This window comes from Oryctolagus cuniculus, chromosome 3 (assembly GCF_051225735.1).
Source record: "Oryctolagus cuniculus isolate XC-2025 breed Fujian yellow rabbit chromosome 3, ASM5122573v1, whole genome shotgun sequence".
Classification (NCBI taxonomy): Eukaryota; Metazoa; Chordata; class Mammalia; order Lagomorpha; family Leporidae; genus Oryctolagus; species Oryctolagus cuniculus.
In genome coordinates this window covers 131146421-131166443 of record NC_142869.1, presented here as the reverse complement: position 1 = coordinate 131166443, position 20023 = coordinate 131146421, and the positions used below count along the sequence as shown (strand labels likewise).

At 39.8% G+C, this 20023-nt stretch overlaps 1 protein-coding gene across 9 annotated transcripts in view; it reads left to right on the top strand.

Moving 5' to 3' along the window:
* Positions 1–18530, top strand: part of ZNF277 (zinc finger protein 277) — a 148930-nt gene extending 130400 nt beyond the window's left edge. For all 9 annotated transcript variants that reach the window (XM_089329394.1, XM_089329396.1, XM_008258389.5 and 6 more), the window contains 7 exons: positions 1810–1920; positions 3885–4017; positions 11083–11150; positions 13055–13151; positions 14823–14865; positions 15816–15990; positions 18187–18530. In XM_089329394.1, coding sequence (XP_089185520.1) covers positions 1810–1920; positions 3885–4017; positions 11083–11150; positions 13055–13151; positions 14823–14865; positions 15816–15990; positions 18187–18373 — 814 coding nt within the window. In that variant the 3' untranslated portion in view covers positions 18374–18530. The remainder of the gene's footprint in view (positions 1–1809; positions 1921–3884; positions 4018–11082; positions 11151–13054; positions 13152–14822; positions 14866–15815; positions 15991–18186) is intronic.
* Positions 18531–20023: the final 1493 nt, after the last annotated feature.

Sequence of the window (20023 nt, the reverse complement as noted above, 5' to 3'; positions counted from 1 at the left end):
GATGGTATCATGTCCTAGATTTAAATCCTGGATCCATTTTGCATTGATTTTTGTATAAGGTGTTAGCTAAGAGTCTTGTTTCATGCTTCTGCATGCGTAGTTCCAATTTTCCTAGCACCATTTATTGAAGAGACTGCCCTTTCTCCAGGGATTGATTTTAGTTCATTTGTCAAAGATTAGTTGGTTGTAGAGGCTTGGATTAGTTTCTGGGGTTTCTATTCTGGTCCATTGGTCTACATACCCATTTTTCTGCAAGTACAAGATTGTTTTGATTGTAGCTGCCCTGTAGTTTGTCTTGAAATATGGTATTGTGATGTCTGTGGCTTTGCTTTTATTCTTTAAGATCACTTTACCAGGGCTTGGCATTGTGGCATAGCAGGCAAAGCTGCTACCTGTAACACTGGCTTCCCATATGGGCACCAGTTCAAGACCAAGCTGCTCCACTTCCAATTCCAGCTCCCTGCTAATGCACCTGGGAAAGCAGTGGAAGATGACCCAAATGCTTGGGCCACTGTACCTGCATGGGAGACCTGAAACAATCAGACTCCTGGCTTTGGCCTGGCCCAGCTCCCATCACTGTGGATGTTTGGGGAGTGAAACAGCAGATAGATGATCTCTATCTGTGTGTCTCTCCCTCTTTCTCTAATTCTGACTTTCAAATAAGCAAGCAAACCCTTAAAAAAAATTTTTAAGGAAGATTGCTTTAGTGGGGCCAGCTTTGTGGCATAGTTTTTAAAGCTGCCTCCTACAACCCCAGCATCCCATCCCATATGGGCACCAATTCAAGTTCCAGCTGCTCTACTTCAGTTCCAGCTCCCTGCTAATGCACCTGGGAAAGCAGCAGAAGATGGCCCAAGTCCTTGGGGCCCTGCTACCCACATGGGAGACCCAGATGAAGCTCCTGGTTCCCAGGTTAGGTCTGGCCCAGTCCTGGCTGTTGTGCCCATTTGGAAAGTGAACCAGTGAATGGAAGCTCTCTCTCTTTTCTCTCTCTCTCTCTCTCTTTCACTCTCTCTTTCTGTCTCTCCCTCTCTGTAACTTTGACTTTTAATTTAAAAAATAAATCTAAAAGAAAAAAGATGGCTTTAGCTATTTGGGATCTCTTGTATTTCCATATGAATTTTAGCATCCTTTTTTCTAGATCTCAGAAGAATGTCCTTGGTATTTTTATTGGGATCACATTGAACCTGTAAATTGCTTTGAGTAATATGGACATTTTGATGTATTAATTCTTCTAATCCACAAACTTGAGAGATTTTTCCATTTTGTGTGTGTGCGTGTGTGTGTATCTTCTATTCCTTTCCTTAACGTTTTATACTTTTCATTGTAGAGATCGCTCACCTCCTTGGTTAAGTTTATTCCAAGGTGTTTAAATTTTTTTGTACCTATTGTAACTGGTACTGATCTTACAACTTTTTCTTCAGCTGTGGCATTGTGTATACAAAGGCTGTTGATTTTTGTTTGTTTCTTAGTGTTTCATAATCTAGTCAAGCTGACACCTATACTTAATGGTCACACCTATGATGAATTAGAAAAATAGAAGAAGCACTGTTTATTTAATAAGTTATAGGACAAAAGCCTGATACTGTACAGTGTGGCTCTGTTGAATAGCAGATCATGCTACAAACCTTGGCCTCCCTTTTGCAGTACGACGTGACTATGTGTGTGTATCTACCTATTTTATAACATCACATCAAACATCAAATGTTTGTGCCAGAGTTTAACACTAGTTTACACTTCTGATTACACAGTTATTATGCAAATGCTAATCCTAAACTCATTTGACAAATAATGCAAATTTTTTCCTAGATCTGTTCTTTTGAACCACATGGCCAGGGAACATGCTTTCAACATTGGATTGCCTGACAACATTGTGTACTGCAGTGAATTTCTGTGTACATTACAAAGAAAGCTTGACAAGTAAGTGCTGCTTTATGAAATGTAGCCTTAAGCTATTTTAATTCTGTTATGAATTTTTAAAAATTAATTTAATATTCAGAAGTAATTAAATAAATGGAAATTTCTCATGTCAGAGGAATTTGCATTTTGTATAACATTCTTCATCTAGATCATTTTGCCTTTTATTTCTTTTTAAATTTTAAAAATAAAATATGTCATATATGCCAAACAATATACATACCATTTATAAGGTTTGGAAGATAGGATATGAAGAATATACTCACCACCCAACCTAAGAAATAAAACATTATTGATTCCTTTGACTCTTGCTGTGTTCTTCTCCATATTAGTATTTCACCAGAAACCATTTGTCATTATTTTGGAATTACAATCACCTTACTTTTCACAATAATTTTTTACATATTTGGTAAAATAGATAAGTTATAAAATTATTGTATGTTATTCAGTTGTATGTGAGCTATAGGATATGTATGCAATCTTCTGCCTTTTAGTTCTCATTTCTGTTTACATAGAATGCTGCTCCATTTTCCTAAGGTCATATTCTGTCAACTGGAACTTAGCCTGTTGAAAGATGAAAGGAAATTCTCTACATCACCAAAATGGGCTTCAAAGATGGTACCCAGTTTTCTTTCTAGGAAAGAACCCAAGATTTTTTTTCTTCTAAGAACTATCATTCTTTGTTTAAATATAATACTGGAAAATGTGATATTTCAACCTACAATATTTTAAGCAATGTCATTTAAAAAATAAGAACCATCAAGCATATAAATCAGGATTTTTTTTCTTAGCTCAAATTCTGCTTTCAATACTATATTAAAACAAGTTCCTTTACTCTTGTTAAATTAGCTTCATTTATAAAATAAACCCACATGTGCTTTCCAGCAAAATTAGCAACGTTATATTTTTGGAATCACATATCATCCATGAATTATTTACTATAAAAGAATATATTTATTCCCATGGCACAAGAGATAGGTGAAAGACATTTAGTAGAGATTTAAAAAGTTATTCAAAATTGGAATGTTAATAGATTGCCATCATTTAAGTTTTCATGTAGGAGTGATTAGACTTACTCTGTGTGGCTCCAGAAAGCAGAGTTCTCATGGCTGATGGATAGACATTATAGGCAATATCAATTGTCAGGCTTGGCATGATAAAGTGATTTTGTTAGTAATCTTTTCAACACTGGTAATCACTATTTTATTGTGCAATAAATTCTCTATCCATGGAAATATATGAGCAGAAGATACATGAAAATGATATAATATCTACCATTTATTTTATTCATATATGTGTGTATATGTATATATTTATATGAATAAAATACCTAGTATAGTTCATAGCACACAGAATGTGGCCAGTAAAAATATATATATGTGTGTGTGTGTGTGTGTATATATATGAAAGTAACATAAAAAATGTTTAACTTCTGTAAATGTGGATACTATCTTCATCTAGAAATCAGAATATGACAACCAAGAAAACCAAGTAACTTTACCAAGTCCCACAGTTAGTAGGTACTGAAACTAGAAATCAGACATGCAAATCAGCTCCCAGGTAGATCAAAGGATGTACTTATTATTACGTAAAATGTGGTAAGTCAGTGGTTATCATCATTGTAATTATACATAACTACATTTCATTTGCAAAATAGGTAATTCAATTAGTAAAGCACCAATAACTTTCTTGTCAGCTATCTTCGTCACAATTATAATTGAATCACCAAGTTGGCTAACTTAGCAAACTACAAAATAAACTACGTCATGTTTCCTACAAGAAGTAAAAATGAGCAGGGATTCTAACGTATATGGTATATCTCATTTGAAGGTTCTGCATGATCTCAAATGAATAAATACAAAACTCACTACTAGAGGGTTATCACAGCACCTTTACAACAGACATGTTTAATGTATGCCTGCATCTCTCCAACAGACATGTCTATCAGTGTTGTGTATTTCTTTTAGTTTACAGTGCTTATACTGTGAGAAGACTTTCAGGGACAAAAATACACTTAAAGATCATATGAGGAAAAAGCAACATCGTAGAATCAATCCCAAGAACAAAGAATATGACCGATTTTATGTCATCAATTATTTGGTAAGGCTTTCTTTTTCATAATTTGAATCTTGATTGTAATACTACAAACATAATTTTCCTAAGGGCCAACTAATATTTGAATAAGAATTTAATGCAAATGTTAAATGTTAAAATGAGGAATGCAAGCAATGATTAGTTTATGAAGCATGATTTGATTTGTCTCTGATTTAGCAGAACTTTTGGATATGCAAACACATCCCCTACTTATTGTCTCATCTCTCAGCTTGAGGGCAGAGACTTTTATGTTCTATTCAAAAAACACTTGTTAAGTATTGAGTGTCCTAGATGCTATGCAATGTAATTTTTTTTTAAGATTTATTTATTTTATTTGAAAAGGAGAATTACAGAGAGGCAGAGGTGGAGAGAGAGAGAGAGAGAATCTTCTGTCTACTGGTTCTCTCCCCAAATGGCTGCCATCTTCCACTGCTTTCCCAGGCCTTAGCAGAGAGATAGAGCAAAAGTGGAACAGCCACGATTCATGGGTGCCCATATGGGATGCTGGCACTGCAGGTGATGACTTTACCCACTATGCCACAGCCCCCTGGTAATTATTTAAAGATAATCTTTTCACTCTTCCAAGTTCTTCCCTTAAAATTGTATGTCTTTATCAATCTCTTGACACAACCTACTTTTAACAGCAGTTACAGGGAAACCAAGACTTGCTAATAGGCATTTTACTTTGCTTGGCTATTAGGATGAACTAACCAGTGACTCTACCAAGGGTTTTATATCATTGAAAGCTCTCCTTGGCCAGAACTCTTGATACCATTTGCTGGCTGGTATAGATAACAGTCCCTTTTGGGTAAGAAGAATTATTCATCAGAAGCTAATTGTCACTTGGTGGGGAAGGAAGGATTCACACAATGATGGAAGTGCTACCCAGCTGCCCCCAAACCACTGGATTTTTCATGTATATAACAAAGGAGGGAAAACCACTGGTGTAAAGAAAGGGTTAAGTAACTCTCCAAAGGGATTGGGAGAAAGATGGAGAGTTCCCTTTCTAAGTGGCACTTTGCTTAAGCAAATGGAAATTAAATTTTTTTTCTTCTCAATGTGAATGAATTAAGACCCAAATCCATTGGCCACAGAAGGCTAGTTGAATTAAATGAACCATTTTATCTATTACATAGAAAGCATGTCCTGACTTGTTTTGAAAATCTGTGCTCTGGGGTGGAATTTCTTCTAAACTAATCTATATAGTGTTAAAATTCTCCTTGAGAAGCAAATTTAACATGTACTTGGAAATTGACTCTGGGAGATGACTATTGTTTGCTACAAATGTTTTACAACCAGCTAATGGCAAAGGGTATCCTTTGAGTCCTTCAGTCTCCTCTTGGAATCACTCAGTCAGTATTTCCTAGGGCAAATTCAGCTTCAGGTCCCAGCCCAATCCAATAGGGAGCTCTAAGAAAAATTCAGGTACTGTATTAAACTGTAGGAGCCATTTAATAGTTCTTCCTTCCTAGGCTCTTTGAAACTGTTATTCAAGAATTTGGGACTAGTAGAACATGTATAGCTGGAGGTGTTTACTTTTACAGGAGACTTCAAAGCGTCTGCTCACTTATCCCACTGGCATTTTAAGGAAGGTCTGATACTTTATTTCCTGGGCATCCAGTAATGTGGCTGTCAAAGTGGAAATGATGGAAGGCCAGCTGTTTCTAGATGAGCATGCTAGAATACTGCCCACAGAATGCCCAGATTTGATACAGCATGAATCACAGCTAGAAATTTCTTCCTTTTTTTAAACTAGCAGTTCTTTGAATACTTACTGTGGACCAGCTTTGACATAGATATTCATATTAAATCATTTAGGGGCCAATGTGCTCCTTAATAGCATCCTATGAATATTTAAAAAAATATTATTATAAATTAAAAGTATAGTAATACATAGAAGGTGAGTGCTGAAGAGCCGCAGGTTCAGCCACTCCTTGGGATGCCTGAATCCCAAGTGCTTGGGCTCCTGCCACCTACTTGGGAGACCTGGATGGAGTCCAGGTTCTTGGCTCTTGCCACAGCCCTGGCTGTTGTGGGCATTTGGAGAGTGGAACAGCAAATAGAAGAGCTCTCTTGCTCTTTGTCTCTCTCTTTTCCCCCCTCTCTCTCCCCTTTATCTTCTCTCTTGTTGTTCCTTCCAGGTCGATGAAAATCAATAGATAAACATTTTTTTGCAAGACTGTTCCAAGTACTAATAGTGCGTAGTTAGAGAAAAATGAGGACCATCAGTTCCTCTCGTTATTTTAGTTTTATTTCAGATGAAATATGTTTAATATGAAGTGTGAAACATTAATATGAAGAAAAAATTCTTCTAAAATTTTACTTAAGTAATAAATAATGACAATACTTTGTTATCGAGAGAGAGAGAAGTTCCTGCTTTATTCCTCGGAGGGAAAAGGCTGACATGAGCATAAGTGTGCAAGAATTTTATTAGGGTCAGTGTCTGTACCTCCGTTTCCTTGGCTTCCTACATTCTAAATTTTTTAAGCACCTTCCAGATACCAAATGCTGGAACAGAAAGAAAACTATTACACACAGGGTGGCTGATTTGAGTCACTACTCTCAAAAAATTCAGAGATTCATGTGGGAGGTAGACATGTAAAGCACATCAGTCTGAATACCTCGTAATGGTGTGCAGGAAGTCAACTTCTGACCTCTTCTATAGCAGTTAAATGCAGTGATCGCACCATCTACTCACAGTTCCTCCCCTCCCTTTCAGGCTCTTACTGAATCTCCAGTGTAGCTGTGATAGGAACAGCCAGGTATCCTGGCAGGATACACTCTTATAGCCATCCCAGGTGGGCAGCCTACAGACACAGAGGCTGTTTTTTGGATCTCCTCTGAACTCAGCAAACTAATGATTTCCTTTTTCCTTCCTGGGTGAGATCATTTCCATATTTAATAGTTCATAATCAGTTTCTGAAAAGTAAACTTGTAAATACCTTAAAGGTACTTTGCATCATCAAGTTTTTGTTTTTCACGAACAAGAGTTCCAGGTTTCAGATATCCCTGCCTCAGACAGTAACAGACTGCTTAATGTCATCCAGGCTTTAGCCATGCTCTTCAGGTGCTTATGTTTCAATTCTTCATTTTGCTAAAGGGAACTATTGTTGCCATGGTTTTTTATCTTTCTCTGATTTAACTCATTTTATTCGTAAAGCATATAAAGCCACACATAACAAAAGTAAGCTCTTAACCCATTTTTCATAATTCTGGTATAGTTCTAAGGAAATTGTTTACATTTAAAATGTCTCTCTGTTTCTAATGGGTTTTATTTTAAAAGATTTATTTGAAAATCAGAATTACAGTGAGAGAGAGAGGGAGACACAGAGAGAAAGACCTTCTATCCGTCAGTTCACTCCCCAGATGGTCACAACGCCCAGGGCTGGGTCAATCCAAAGGCAGGAACCAGGAGATTCTTCTACGTTTCCCACATGGGTAGCAGGGGCCCAAGCACTTAGGCCATCTTCCACTGCTTTTCCCAAGCACATTAGCAGGAAGTTGGTTTGAAAACAGAGCAGCCAGGACACAAACTGGCACCCATATAGAGTGCTGGGATAGCAGGCTGCAGCTTAACCTACTATGCCACAATGCCAACCCCTCTATGGGTTTTTTGTATAAGTATATATAAGGTGTGTATGTGTTAAAAGTGCAGGGATACCAGATAAAAGGAATTTTTCCCCTATGTTTTTTCCTGCTCTCTTTATTCTTATAAGCCATCTGATGCAGAGGCTGGAGGGGGTGTTCTGAACATCTCTGCTGACATGCCTTCCCAACTTTGTTTCCCTAGCATTCTTTGCTTTCTTGACATGATTCATTAGCAGGCATAGTGTCTTAATGCAAGACTTATGTACTTTGTTGTTTTGATTGTTGTTATTTCTCTTTGGATCTTGCTACTGCAATACATAATATATTTAACTGTATCAAAGCAAAGCACTCCAAGAAGTTCTGAGCCACTGTCACATGCAGATTGCTTATTCCATAATAGACTAGTGAATATGAAGTTCCATTTTCCTCCAAAGAAAGTGGTAAAGTGTGGCCGGCACCGTGGCTCAATAGGTTAATCCTCCGCCTTGCAGCGCCGGCACACCAGGTTCTAGTCCTGGTCGGGCCGCTGGATTCTGTCCCAGTTGTCCCTCTTCCAGGCCAGCTCTCTGCTATGGCCTGGGAGTGCAATGGAGGATGGCCCAAGTCCTTGGGCCCTGCACCCGCATGGGAGACCAGGAGAAGCACCTGGCTCCTGGCTTTGGATCAGCATGGTGCGCCAGCCATTGGAGGGTGAACCAACAGCAAAAGGAAGACCTTTCTCTCTGTCTCTCTCTCTCACTGTCCACTCTGCCTGTAAAAAAAAAAAGAGTGGTAAAGTGCTGTATTACCTAGGTAAATCCCTACATGTCATACTTAGCACTGAAAAAGTTGGAAAATAGTGCTTTGAGTTTGGAAATCTGACAGCTGATATTTTTTGTTAGCTTTTATGTAAAGCTTTCATTGACAAACAGCATTTTCTCATATCATTCAGAATAATAGTATCACAGATGAACCATCCTTGAATAATATCTTGGAGCAATCAAAGCATGGTCTTTAGTCCAAGTCCAGACAGACCAAGAAAAGCATGAGAGATTAAATCCATCACTAAAAATTCTCAGAGAAATCTTGTGGGTAGTATGAACACCATTCTTGAGTCCTGTAATGAGGTCCAGACACTTCATGGTGACTGTGGGATGTATGTTAGAAAGCCCAGATTCACTCTCTGATGACACTGTGATGGATCTCTGCACATCTGAGTTTATGCATCATTTAGCTAATAGATAATGGCAGCTTCAGAACCTCTCATTAAGTTGATGAATGATGGATTTTCTTTCTCGCCCCTAAATCATAATGGTATTCAAGTTCTTTGTTTTTAGCTAAATTAATACCTTTACCTGAAGAAAAAGAATGAATTTTGGTTGTGTAGTTGCAAAAGAATGATACGGAGCAACAAAGATTGTTATACTTAGTAGCAGGTCAAGTTGGGCTTGACCTTAACCACTGTGGAGCTGCTTTAGAGGCGTCCATTAATATTCCGACAGTCCTGTTTGGCACACTGTCGTCTTCTGCATGGCATTTATAGGGAGATTAGGAGTTAGAAGATAAAAAGAGATGAAAAAGTGTCTCAATGGAATAGAGACATTTTCAGACCAAGAGAAACCATTTCTGCTCATCATTCCATGAAGCTTTGCTGAAACTATTACTAGGCTTGCCAGATAAAATCCCCCAAAAAGGTGGACCTTTCCACTATGCCACTAAACTGTTAGGGATAAAAGGGATTTGCTTAGGTATTTGGGTACCTACATAAGCCCAGTACTGTGTGTTTTATTGACATCTAATTCATTTAGCAGCCTTAAGACCTTCTTTTAAGGTAAAATCTCTGTCAGCCTCAAATTTTTATGTCATTTTCAGTTAAAATTCAGCTCAGAAACTACTTTCTAATATGTCCTATGTGCCATTCTCTGGAATTGGAACAATGAACAGAGGCCATGTCTTAGATATTTTTTAAAGATATTTATTTATTTATTTATTTATGAAGTAGAGTTACAGAGAGAGAGAGAGAGAAAGGGCTTCCATCCATTGGTTCACTCCCCAAATGGCTACAATGGCTGGAGCTGGGCCTATCCAAAGCTAGGAGCCAGGAGCTTCTTCCGGGTCTCCTGTGTGGGTACAGGGGCGCAAGCACTTGGTCCATCCTCCACTACTTTCCCAGGCCATAGCAGAGAGCTGGATCAGAAGAGAAGCAGCCACATCTCCAACTGGTACCCATATGAGATGCCAGCGCCACAGGTAGAGACTTAGCCCAGGATGCCACAGCACCAGCCCCCTTAGATATTCTAATGGGATAAGAAACAGATAGATAAACAAAGTGATCACAGGTGGTCATCGATGCTTTGAAGAGAAGTACAATATGACAGAGGAAGAAAGTGATTTAGTGAAGGGTATGATTTTAGGCTAGTCAGAGGAAGGCTGAGATGGCATCATTTAAGCAGAGACTCAAGTGACCAAGTGATGTACAAGCATGGGAGAGCAGTGTGTCAGGCAGGGGATACAGCCCATGTGAAGGTAGCTGGGTAGGAGTAAGCTATCTGTGTTCAAGGTATAGCAAAAAGATTGATCTGACTGAAGCGATTTGTGAAACAAAAAAGTAAAGAGAAGTAAGGATGGAGAGGGACCCGTAGAGAACACGGAGGTCCTACAAGTCATGGTAAGCACTCTGAGTATTGTTATAATGTGATGTGAAGCCAAGGAGGGTATTACAAACGGGGAAGCGTCCTTTAGAAAGATCACTGTGGCTGCTATCCAGATAGGGACTTTAGGGGACCATGACTAGAAACATAGTCCCAACTTGTTCAGCACTAAGATAATTCCATAAGTGTGAAATACCATCTGTGACAGTTCTCATTCAAAACTCAGCATAGCAGGTAAAGCCACCACCTGCAGTGCTGGCATCCCATATGGGCATGGGTTAGAGTCCCAGCTGCTCCACTTCTGATCCAGCTCTCTGCTGTGGCCTGGGAAAGCAGTGGAAGACTGCATCCAAGTAGGAGATCCAGAGGAAGCTCCTGGCTCCTGGCTTCAGATCAGCACAGTTCCAACCATTGCAGCCAACTGGGGAGTGAACTAGCGGAAGGAAGACCTCTCTCTCTCTGCCTCTCCTCTGTGTGTATGTGTAACTCTGACTTTCAAATAAAATAAATTAAAAAAAAATCAGGTATACCAAAAATATTGTATAAAATTACCTTTAAGCTGTGTGTCTAAGTATATATGAAACATAACTTCACATTGAAATTTAAATTATGCCCCCAAGATACCTCATCATATATATGCAAATATTCTGAAATCCAAAACACCTGGTCCCAAGCATTATCAGTAAGGGCTGCTCAACCTTTTAGGATATATCTTTCCTTATCTATGAAAGAGAACATTTAATATATCCTACTTGTATTATTTGAAAACCACTTTTAAGTTCCATATCTATTTTTATCTCTCCTTTCTCCTCTTTCTCCCAAACTTTCCAATCCCTCTGATCTCCCTACAAAGGAATTTGGAAAATCATGGGAAGAAGTTCAACTGGAAGATGATCGGGAATTCCTAGACCATCAGGAAGAGTAAGACTTATTATTGCTGCTAACTCATTAGTAGTATTTCCAGAGTAGGAAGACAGTTCTTTAGTTTGGCTTACAATTATTCTGATGAGGCAGAATAAAAAGAAAGAAAATCTCTCTGAGTCATGCACCCTTTCATGTAATGGGGCAGAAACTTGAATTCAAGATAACTTTGACATCAAAAATCTCTAAAGACACTGTAAGCCCAACCAAATTAAAGCTGTTAGTTCAAAACATAGATAACATATAATCCAGAAAAAAAAAATACATTCTAAAATGCTTTGCTTATTCATTTGGTCTTTAGACCTTGAAGTTATATGATCTTTGAACCCCCATATCACTCATCACTGGAGCAGAGAGCACATTTGAATTTAAGTCAGTTTTGTTCTGTTCATCCCAGTGATGACCAACTCAAAACACTCACAGCTTCTTTTCTTGAAATTAGAAGCTTGAGAAGTATCCTTTCAAACTAAAAGGATTCTCTGCTGCTCATCCTCTTTCCAGTCAAAGCTGTTTGGCCTTTTTATTCCCACCCAGGGTTTTGAATAGACAGTACTTTCTTCATGAAATAAAGCCCAAAGTTGAAGAGTTTTTATTTATTACATTTCCTTGATGGATGGAGATTCAGCCAGGGAATCCTCCTGACTGGAAAAAAATATTTCTTCACCCTTGTGACATACTAGTTAGAGTAGCATATGAGTGAATGTTGAAGATTTAATGACACAAAATGTTATTAATTGTAATGGCCATGACCTGGAGCCAGTGGGCTGGCGACTCCCTCCTGGATGGATAGTGCTGGGGAATTGTTTCCTGTTTCCTGATAGGCAAGCTCTTATGTGAATTGGATCAGGCTGATCTTGAAAGTTATAGCAATGATAAGATCTGTACTAGACATGAGAAATTCTCCACTATTTGAATTTGGGTGAGTAACTCCTCATCTCCACATCTCTTCTCTATGGGCAGTTTTCCTGCCTTAGGAATGCCAGCAGATTGGCATATTTCAAAAAAATAATAAATGCAAGGCAAAGTGGGAAAAGGGATCCTATATGCTTTTTTTATTTCTCTTTGTATCATTAAATTTAACACTAACCCATTTAAAATAATCAGTTTTTCCCTCATGGTAGACATATGGTTTGCCTTTTTTTTTTTTAAATACACAATTCATCTTACAGAAATGTGCTCCTGACATTGCATCTCCCAGTGTGTGCACCTACTGGTCATGGTTAATGAGAGCAGGCATCACATCTCTTTTTTTTTTTTTTTTTTTTTTTTTGACAGGCAGAGTGGAAAGTGAGAGAGAGAGAGATAGAGAGCAAGGTCTTCCTTTGCCGTTGGTTCACCCTCCAATGGCCACTGCAGCCGGCACACCGCGCTGATCCGATGGCAGGAGCGAGGTGCTTCTCCTGGTCTCCCATGGGGTGCAGGGCCCAAGCACTTGGGCCATCTTCCACTGCACTCCCTGGCCACAGCAGAGAGCTGTCCTGGAAGAGGGGCAACCAGGACAGAATCCGGCGCCCCGACTGGGACTAGAACCTGGTGTGCCAGCGCCGCAAGGCGGAGGATTAGCCTAGTGAGCCGCATCGCCGGCCGTATCACATCTCTTGATATGCCTTCTTTGTAAATGTAACCCAGTTGTCTCAGGAATGTTGTACCCACTCCATAGTAAAATAGTGGCTCAAAAGAGGGGCAAATTTTTTTTAAAAAATGGAGCAATGCCTGTTTACCATTGTTATTAATTTCAGGGTGCTGCTTTGAATTTCAAAAATTTTATCAGAAAGTCATAATATGATGTGACAGTCTTTACCAAAATGTCCGAGTTGGAACAGATTGACTTAATATGAAGTCACTGTAGTGTACCATATTAATGAAGAGAATCTCTACATTTTCTGTTTTCCTTTTTAACCCAGTGATTGGTCTGACTGGGAAGAGCACCCAGTCTCTGCTGTCTGCCTATTTTGTGAAAAACAAGCAGAAACAGTCGAGAAATTGTATGTCCACATGGAGGTGAGATATATTTATTCATTCAAATTTTACTTCATTCTGACATGAGAAAGCTGATGTTATTGCTCCCACATCTAGTTATACTTCAGTTTCTCAATCATTATCCAATTCCTGAAAATGCATTAGGCAAGGTGGAAGAACCACACCAGGTCTACGAAGCAGAGCTGGACCCCGCTGCAATTGAGTTAGTTCAGTTGACTATAGCTGAGCAAGCTGCTAGTTTGGGATTTTACATACCACTGATCCTTCCCACCCTAGAGGTTCTTACAGGCTAATTCTAGCTAGAAAGTCCAGTGTGCTGCCATGATTAACAGTCCTCAGATATGGACAGTTCCAAGTCTTCTCAGCGCTTCCTGTGCTGGTGAATCAGAGAGCAAGAAGGGAGGACATGGTCATTGACAAAGCCTCTGAGGGGAAGGGGAGAGGTGGCTGATAGACAAGGTCCAGGGTGTGATCTCCCAGCTACTTCAGGATTGGAGAGAAGACACTCAGGAGTATTCCCAGCTTGGGCTGTCCCTTCTGGGAGCCATAGTGAAAGTTATAGCTAGAGCTCTGCGCCTTTGTTCATCCCAGCACACCTGAGAAATGGCACACTCCCGACACCTCAGGGCCTTCAGGGGTGCCAGTGGAAAGGAGGGGTAACACTGAATGATTCATGACAGTATCTCAACTTGAGGGGAGCACTAACTATAATGGGAAAATATTGCTTCCCCAACCCCAGACTCCTCTGCCAAGAGTGGCCCATGCTCTCCTCTTTCACCCACCTCGTTTCCCACTTATTCAGAAACATTCTTAGAACAGTAAAGTGAGTACCTGGAAGGTGTCAGAGAGACCATGGGCTTTACCCTTATGAAGGCAGAGAATTCATCTCTCTAAAACATGGTGTCACCTGATACATACATGGAGTTACCTGTGTTTAAATTGAATTCATAATACCTTAAAATCTTTCCATTGAAAGGTACCTCAGTCCCTCTCCCTGTGTGAGGATTCTCTTGTCAGCATCCTTGACAGGTGTCCTTAACCTCTGCTTGCTCACTTTGAGAGGTAACAATATCATGAATTCTTAATCACCCCATATATGGTGCTACACTAAATGCCATCACAGTGAGTGACATGGTCTTTGTCCTCTGTGAGCTTGTAAGTTGCAGCATGTACACAGAAAAGCAGTTGCAGAAATGGAACAAACAGTAAGTCTTTACATTGTGAAAATCAAAAGGAGGCTTGATTTATGAGAAGATGTGAGTGAAGAGAAACCTTCAGGTTTAAATAATGTAATTGACAGCATGAAATGAAAAGCAGGATGTGTAGAGTTAGCTATCTGCTTGAACAACACAGAACCCTTATCTCTTATTCTAGTCCAGAAGCACATACTGTAGAGCCTCATCTCACCAACACATTTTTACCAAACTGCAGAATTCATACATCGTAAATTATAAAAACTGTGGGTATAAATTGTGAACCATTAAAATGTTTGAATGATTGGACAGTGCTTTAAAAAGCAATTGGATGCAGAAGAAAATAGTTAGATTTAGAAGACTTCATATGCAAAAGATGATGAACTCCGGCTGCGTTTCTAAAGTACTCCAGCTCCTGTGAATAAGCTGTCTGTTTATAACTTCAGCCTGAAAGATTAAATAATTCATATGCTTACAGATGTATGCATTCTTTTTTTAGGATGCACATGAATTTGATCTCCTCAAAATAAAGTCAGAACTTGGTAAGTTTGATTTGGAAGTTGTTTTCCATGATGCTGCATTTCTTATAAACCATTCTGTAAACGGCAGCCGTGATTGGAGAGTGCACAGCCAAAATGTGTCTCTGTGCAGATGGTGTTAGCAGAAATCTCTGAAGCAGTGATTCTGAACCACTTTGAGATGTGATATTCAAATACAGTGTGGGGGTTCGTATTCCCTCTCTTCGTCTTTCCTACACAAATGAGTGCTTCAAATAAAATACAAGTTTTAGCAGTCATTACCTCTCATAGGTAGAGGGGATGAATAGAACATGGGTTTTGAAATGAAACTAGAGTTCCTATCTGGCTCCAGCACTTATTCACCATGACATTATGGTGAGTAACAGGGAGTGAATAATGTATGCAAAATACCTACCCCACTGCTTAGCAGTGTGGCTAACATCGTTTATTATAAATATGCCCACCAATTGTGCCATTCTCAGTATCACTACAATGGAAGAACTAGAGAAGTTAGACTTGCTAATGGATATAAGACTGTAAAAAGCTCACTTCTCACATCTCAGCTCAGTGTCTACTTTCCAAGAATCTTGGATATGTTACTTTGCAGATATGTATATACATTGTATATATAATTAGTTTAGTGGTCAGAAACATGGGCTCTGAAGGCAGTAACCTGGTGTCAAATCCTGGCATTACCACTTACTAGTTATGCAAGCTCCGTCAGTTTCCTGATATGTATTGTGGATGGGATAATGCTACCCTGCCTGACAAAATTTTGCAGGGATTAAGTGTATAAATATATGGAAAGTGATTAAAGTATTTACTGTTACTGTTTGGTATCTATTGTTACACTTTATAGTTGCACTGCCTCTTCAGGTTTGTAAATGACAATTAGTGGCTCCCTTAAGATATTGTAACAGCACAGTAGTAGGTCTGACCGCGTGTCTGATGATTCTGCATACTGTCATTTTTAGGATTAAATTTCTATCAGCAAGTGAAACTGGTGAATTTCATTCGGAGGCAAGTTCACCAGTGTAGATGTTATGGCTGCCATGTGAAGTTCAAATCCAAAGCAGACTTAAGGACTCATATGGAAGAAGCTAAGCATATTTCACTGCTTCCTGAAAAAAAGATATGGGACCAACTACAGTAAGTACTGCTCAACCGGAAGTGTGCTAGTTTGCTCTGTCTCCTTCATTTTGTCCCTTTAATTCCTTTCAGCTTAAAGAAAAGAGGAATACATATTTATTGTATTTTTATAAGTAAATACATATTTATTGTATTATTGTAAGTAAAAATTTTCAAAAGCATTTTTTTTTTTTTTGACAGGCAGAGTGGACAGTGAGAGAGAGAGACAGAGAGAAAGGTCTTCCTTTTGCCGTTGGTTCACCCTCCAATGGCCGCTGCGGCCAGCGCGCTGCGGCCGGCGCACCGCGCTGATCCGATGGCAGGAGCCAGGAGCCAGGTGCTTTTCCTGGTCTCCCATGGGGTGCAGGGCCCAAGCACTTGGGCCATCCTCCACTGCACTCCCGGGCCACAGCAGAGGGCTGGCCTGGAAGAGGGGCAACCGGGACAGAATCTGGCGCCCCGACCGGGACTAGAACCCGGTGTGCCGGCGCCGCTAGGCGGAGGATTAGCCTAGTGAGCCACGGTGCCGGCCCAAAAGCATTATTTTTAAAATAGTCTCCCTCTATTTTTTTAAAGATTTATTTTTTTATTCATTTGAAAGACAGAGTTACAGAGAGAGGTAGAGACAGAGAGAGAGGTCTTTTGTCCACGGGTTCACTCCCCAAATGGCCACAATGGCTGGACTGCGCCGACCTGAAGCCAGAAGTCAGGAGCTTCTTCCTGGTCTCCCACGTGGGTGCAGGGGCTCAAGGACTTGGGCCATCTTCCACTGCTTTCCCAGGCCACAGCAGAGAGCTGGATCGGAAGAGGAGCAGCCGGGACTAGAACCGACACCCATATGGGATGCTGGCACTTCAGGCCAAGGTGTTAACCTGCTGCACCACAGCACCAGCCCCCAGTAGTCTCCCTCTTAAAAATGAAACTACCTGTTTCACAATTTGTGGTGTGGAGATATAGTCATAGATATAGATCTTGTAATTATTTTCTAAACAAAATACTATAAGCCTCTTTGTATATCCATTGCACATCTGTAGCATCATTATTAGTGATTGTCAGATAGCCCATTGTATGAGTAAGTCCTAATTTGCTAGATGTATTTGGTTTGTTCCTTACTTTTTGCTATTAAAAATAGTAACACAATGAATACCCACATAAGCCACATTTTTGGTCACTTACCTTATTATTTCACATAGATAAACTCCTAGAAATAAAATTGCTGTGTCTAAAGGTATACACACTGCTAAGGCTTATGTATTTTTGCATAATCGCACTGCAAAACTCAGCAGCTGGTCATCTGGTGTGTATTTGTTAAGTTGTCAGACTTGCTGGTGTCCTTTGCCAGACCAGCCTTATAGGCTGTTTTGCAATCTAGGTAACCTCAATTGGAAGAATCTTGCAAGCGACTGTGAGATTCTAGCTGCCCAGAAGTTCCTCTGTTCTCATTGAACATTAAATCAGATCCCCTAGAAGCTTAACCAAAAAGCTTTGATTTCTTCCCCTTTAGAAAGTCTCAGATTTGTAAGAGCCAAAAATCAGCCCTGGACTGAACGACAATGGGGACTCTGTTCCTATAATTTTTCTTATACAGGGACTGGAATCCTTGGAGGTACCAAAAAAACAAAACAAAACAAAACAAAAAAAACACTCCAGAGTGTATCTAGAAAAGGAACCAGATTAACAAACTTAATATTCTGCGAATGTTTTATTTTTTGACGCCCTAGAGTGAAGGAACCAGTAATGATTAGGTTGAAAAACCAGAAGGGAAAACCTAATTGTTTTCATCAGATATTTAAAGGATTTCTATTTGAAAAAAGTAACTACATTTGGACTTCATTAACCTGTAGAGAACAACCGAGACCTTTGAGTAGAAATGAAAGGGATACTTTTTTTAGCTTCAGGGGAAGAGATACTGTCTAACAACTAAAGCAGTCCAGTATGGGACTAGAACTGCCTTTTAACATAGTGTGCTTCTTACCATGGGAGATATCAAGTAGAGGCTGAATGGCCTGCCAGCAAGGAGAGTAGAATCAGTAAGGCTGACATCACACAGTAAAGGTCAAAGTGAAAGAAAGTTAACTCAGAAGCTGGTTCCAATACAAGTCTTTGCAAAATGCCATGAAATTGTTGGTAAGGAAACCTAGCAAAATTAAAGGTACACACTGCTGCCTAGAAATATTCTGGACAACTTAAATTCAATGAGTCTCTTCTTGTTTTCAGATATTATTTTCCAACCTATGAAAATGATGCTCTCCTGTGTACACTGTCTGACAGTGAAAGTGACCTGGCATCTCAGGAACAAAATGAAAACATTCCCATCATCGGTGAGGATACATCTAAACTTCAGGCTTTGAAACACAGTAGTGTTTTGAACCAGTTGCTTCTACAAGATTGCTTGGAAAGCTAGAAGAAACTGCTGCAGAAGCAGTTTGTCATCTTTTTCACTCATAAGACACATAGGAAAGAATAGCTTAAATTTGAACATCAGCAAAGGATACTCCTTGGTGAAATAAACCTTTTAAAAATGAACGCTTGTTTCAAAAAATAAAGCAAAAAGAAAAAGACTTGTTCAGCTGTAAAGTGTTTTTGCTTGATCATCTTAAATTATTTCATTTCATTAAACTCGTTATGTAATAAGGAGGACGTGCAAACCACAAAGAAATGTTCAAATTCTTTGTAAACCTGGTTTTAACCAGTAGTTTCAGTCTCATCCCCACAGGTCTTTTTTTTCTTTTCCAGATTTTTTTTTTCATTTATTTATTTATTTGAAAGGCAGAGTGACAAAAAGAGAGTGAGAATTTTCTATCTGCTGATTCACTGACAAAATGCCTGCAACACCAGGGCTGGGCAAGGCCAAAGCTAGGAGCCAGGAGCCCTGTTCATGTCTCCCATGCAGGTGGCAGGAACCCAAACACTTAAGCTATCTTCTGCAACCTCCTGGGCACATTGGCAGCTGGGAGCTCTATCAAAAGCATGGAGTAGCTGGGGCTTGAACCAGGCACCCCAGTGAGATGCAGGCATCCCAATCGGCAGCTTAACCTACTACACCACAATGCCTGCCACCTCCTTTAACCCCCTGCCTTCACCAATAGACTTCTTGATCCAACAAGTCATAGAATTTGACAGTGTGGTTTTTCTAACTTACTGGTTAATATGTAAATGTGGTGATTAGAAAGCCACAGAAGGAAAAATGAGTAGAGACCTAGATAATGCACAGCATGGTGGCATAGTAGGTTAAGCATCCACCTGTGGGTACCACAGCATCCCATGTGGATGCCAGTTTGAGTCGTGGCTACGCCACTTCTGATCCAACTCCCTGTAAGATGGCCTGAGAAAGCGGTAGAAGATGGCCCAAGTGTTGGGGCCCCTGTACCCACGTGGGAGACCCAGAAGAAGCTCCTGGCTCCTGGCTTCAGATTGGGCTAGCTCCGCCCGTTGCAGCCATTTGGGGAGTGAACCAGCAGATGGAAGGAAGACTTCTCTCTGTCTCTCCTTCTCTGTGTCTAACTCTGCCTCTCAAGTAAGTAAATAAATCTTTTAATAATAATAATAATAATAATAATAATGAAGATCCAGCTATCCTATCATTATTGCTTTCTACCTGGAGTTCACAAACTTCCTAGAAATAGACATTGAAGCAATTAACTTCACTTTTCCCTATAATATATATAAATAATATATAAGAGCCATTTTTAAAAAATATAACCATAATACTGTTATGTCACCCAGACAATAACTTTTTTTTTTAATGTATTTCTTTATTTGAAAGGCAGAGTTACAAAGAGGCAGAGGCAGAGAGAGAGAGAGAGAGAGAGATCGATCTTCCTTGCACTGGTTCACTCCCCAAATGGCCGCAACAGCCAAGTTGGGCCAATCCAGAGCCAGGAGCCAGGAGCTTCTTCTGGGTCTCCCATGGGAGTGCAGGGGCCCAAGCACTTGGGCCTTCTTCTACTGCTTTCCCAAGCCATAGCAGGGAGCTGGATCAGAAGTGGAGCAGCCAGGACTCGAACCAGCACCCATATAGGATGCCAGCACTGCAGATGGCAGCCTTACCTGC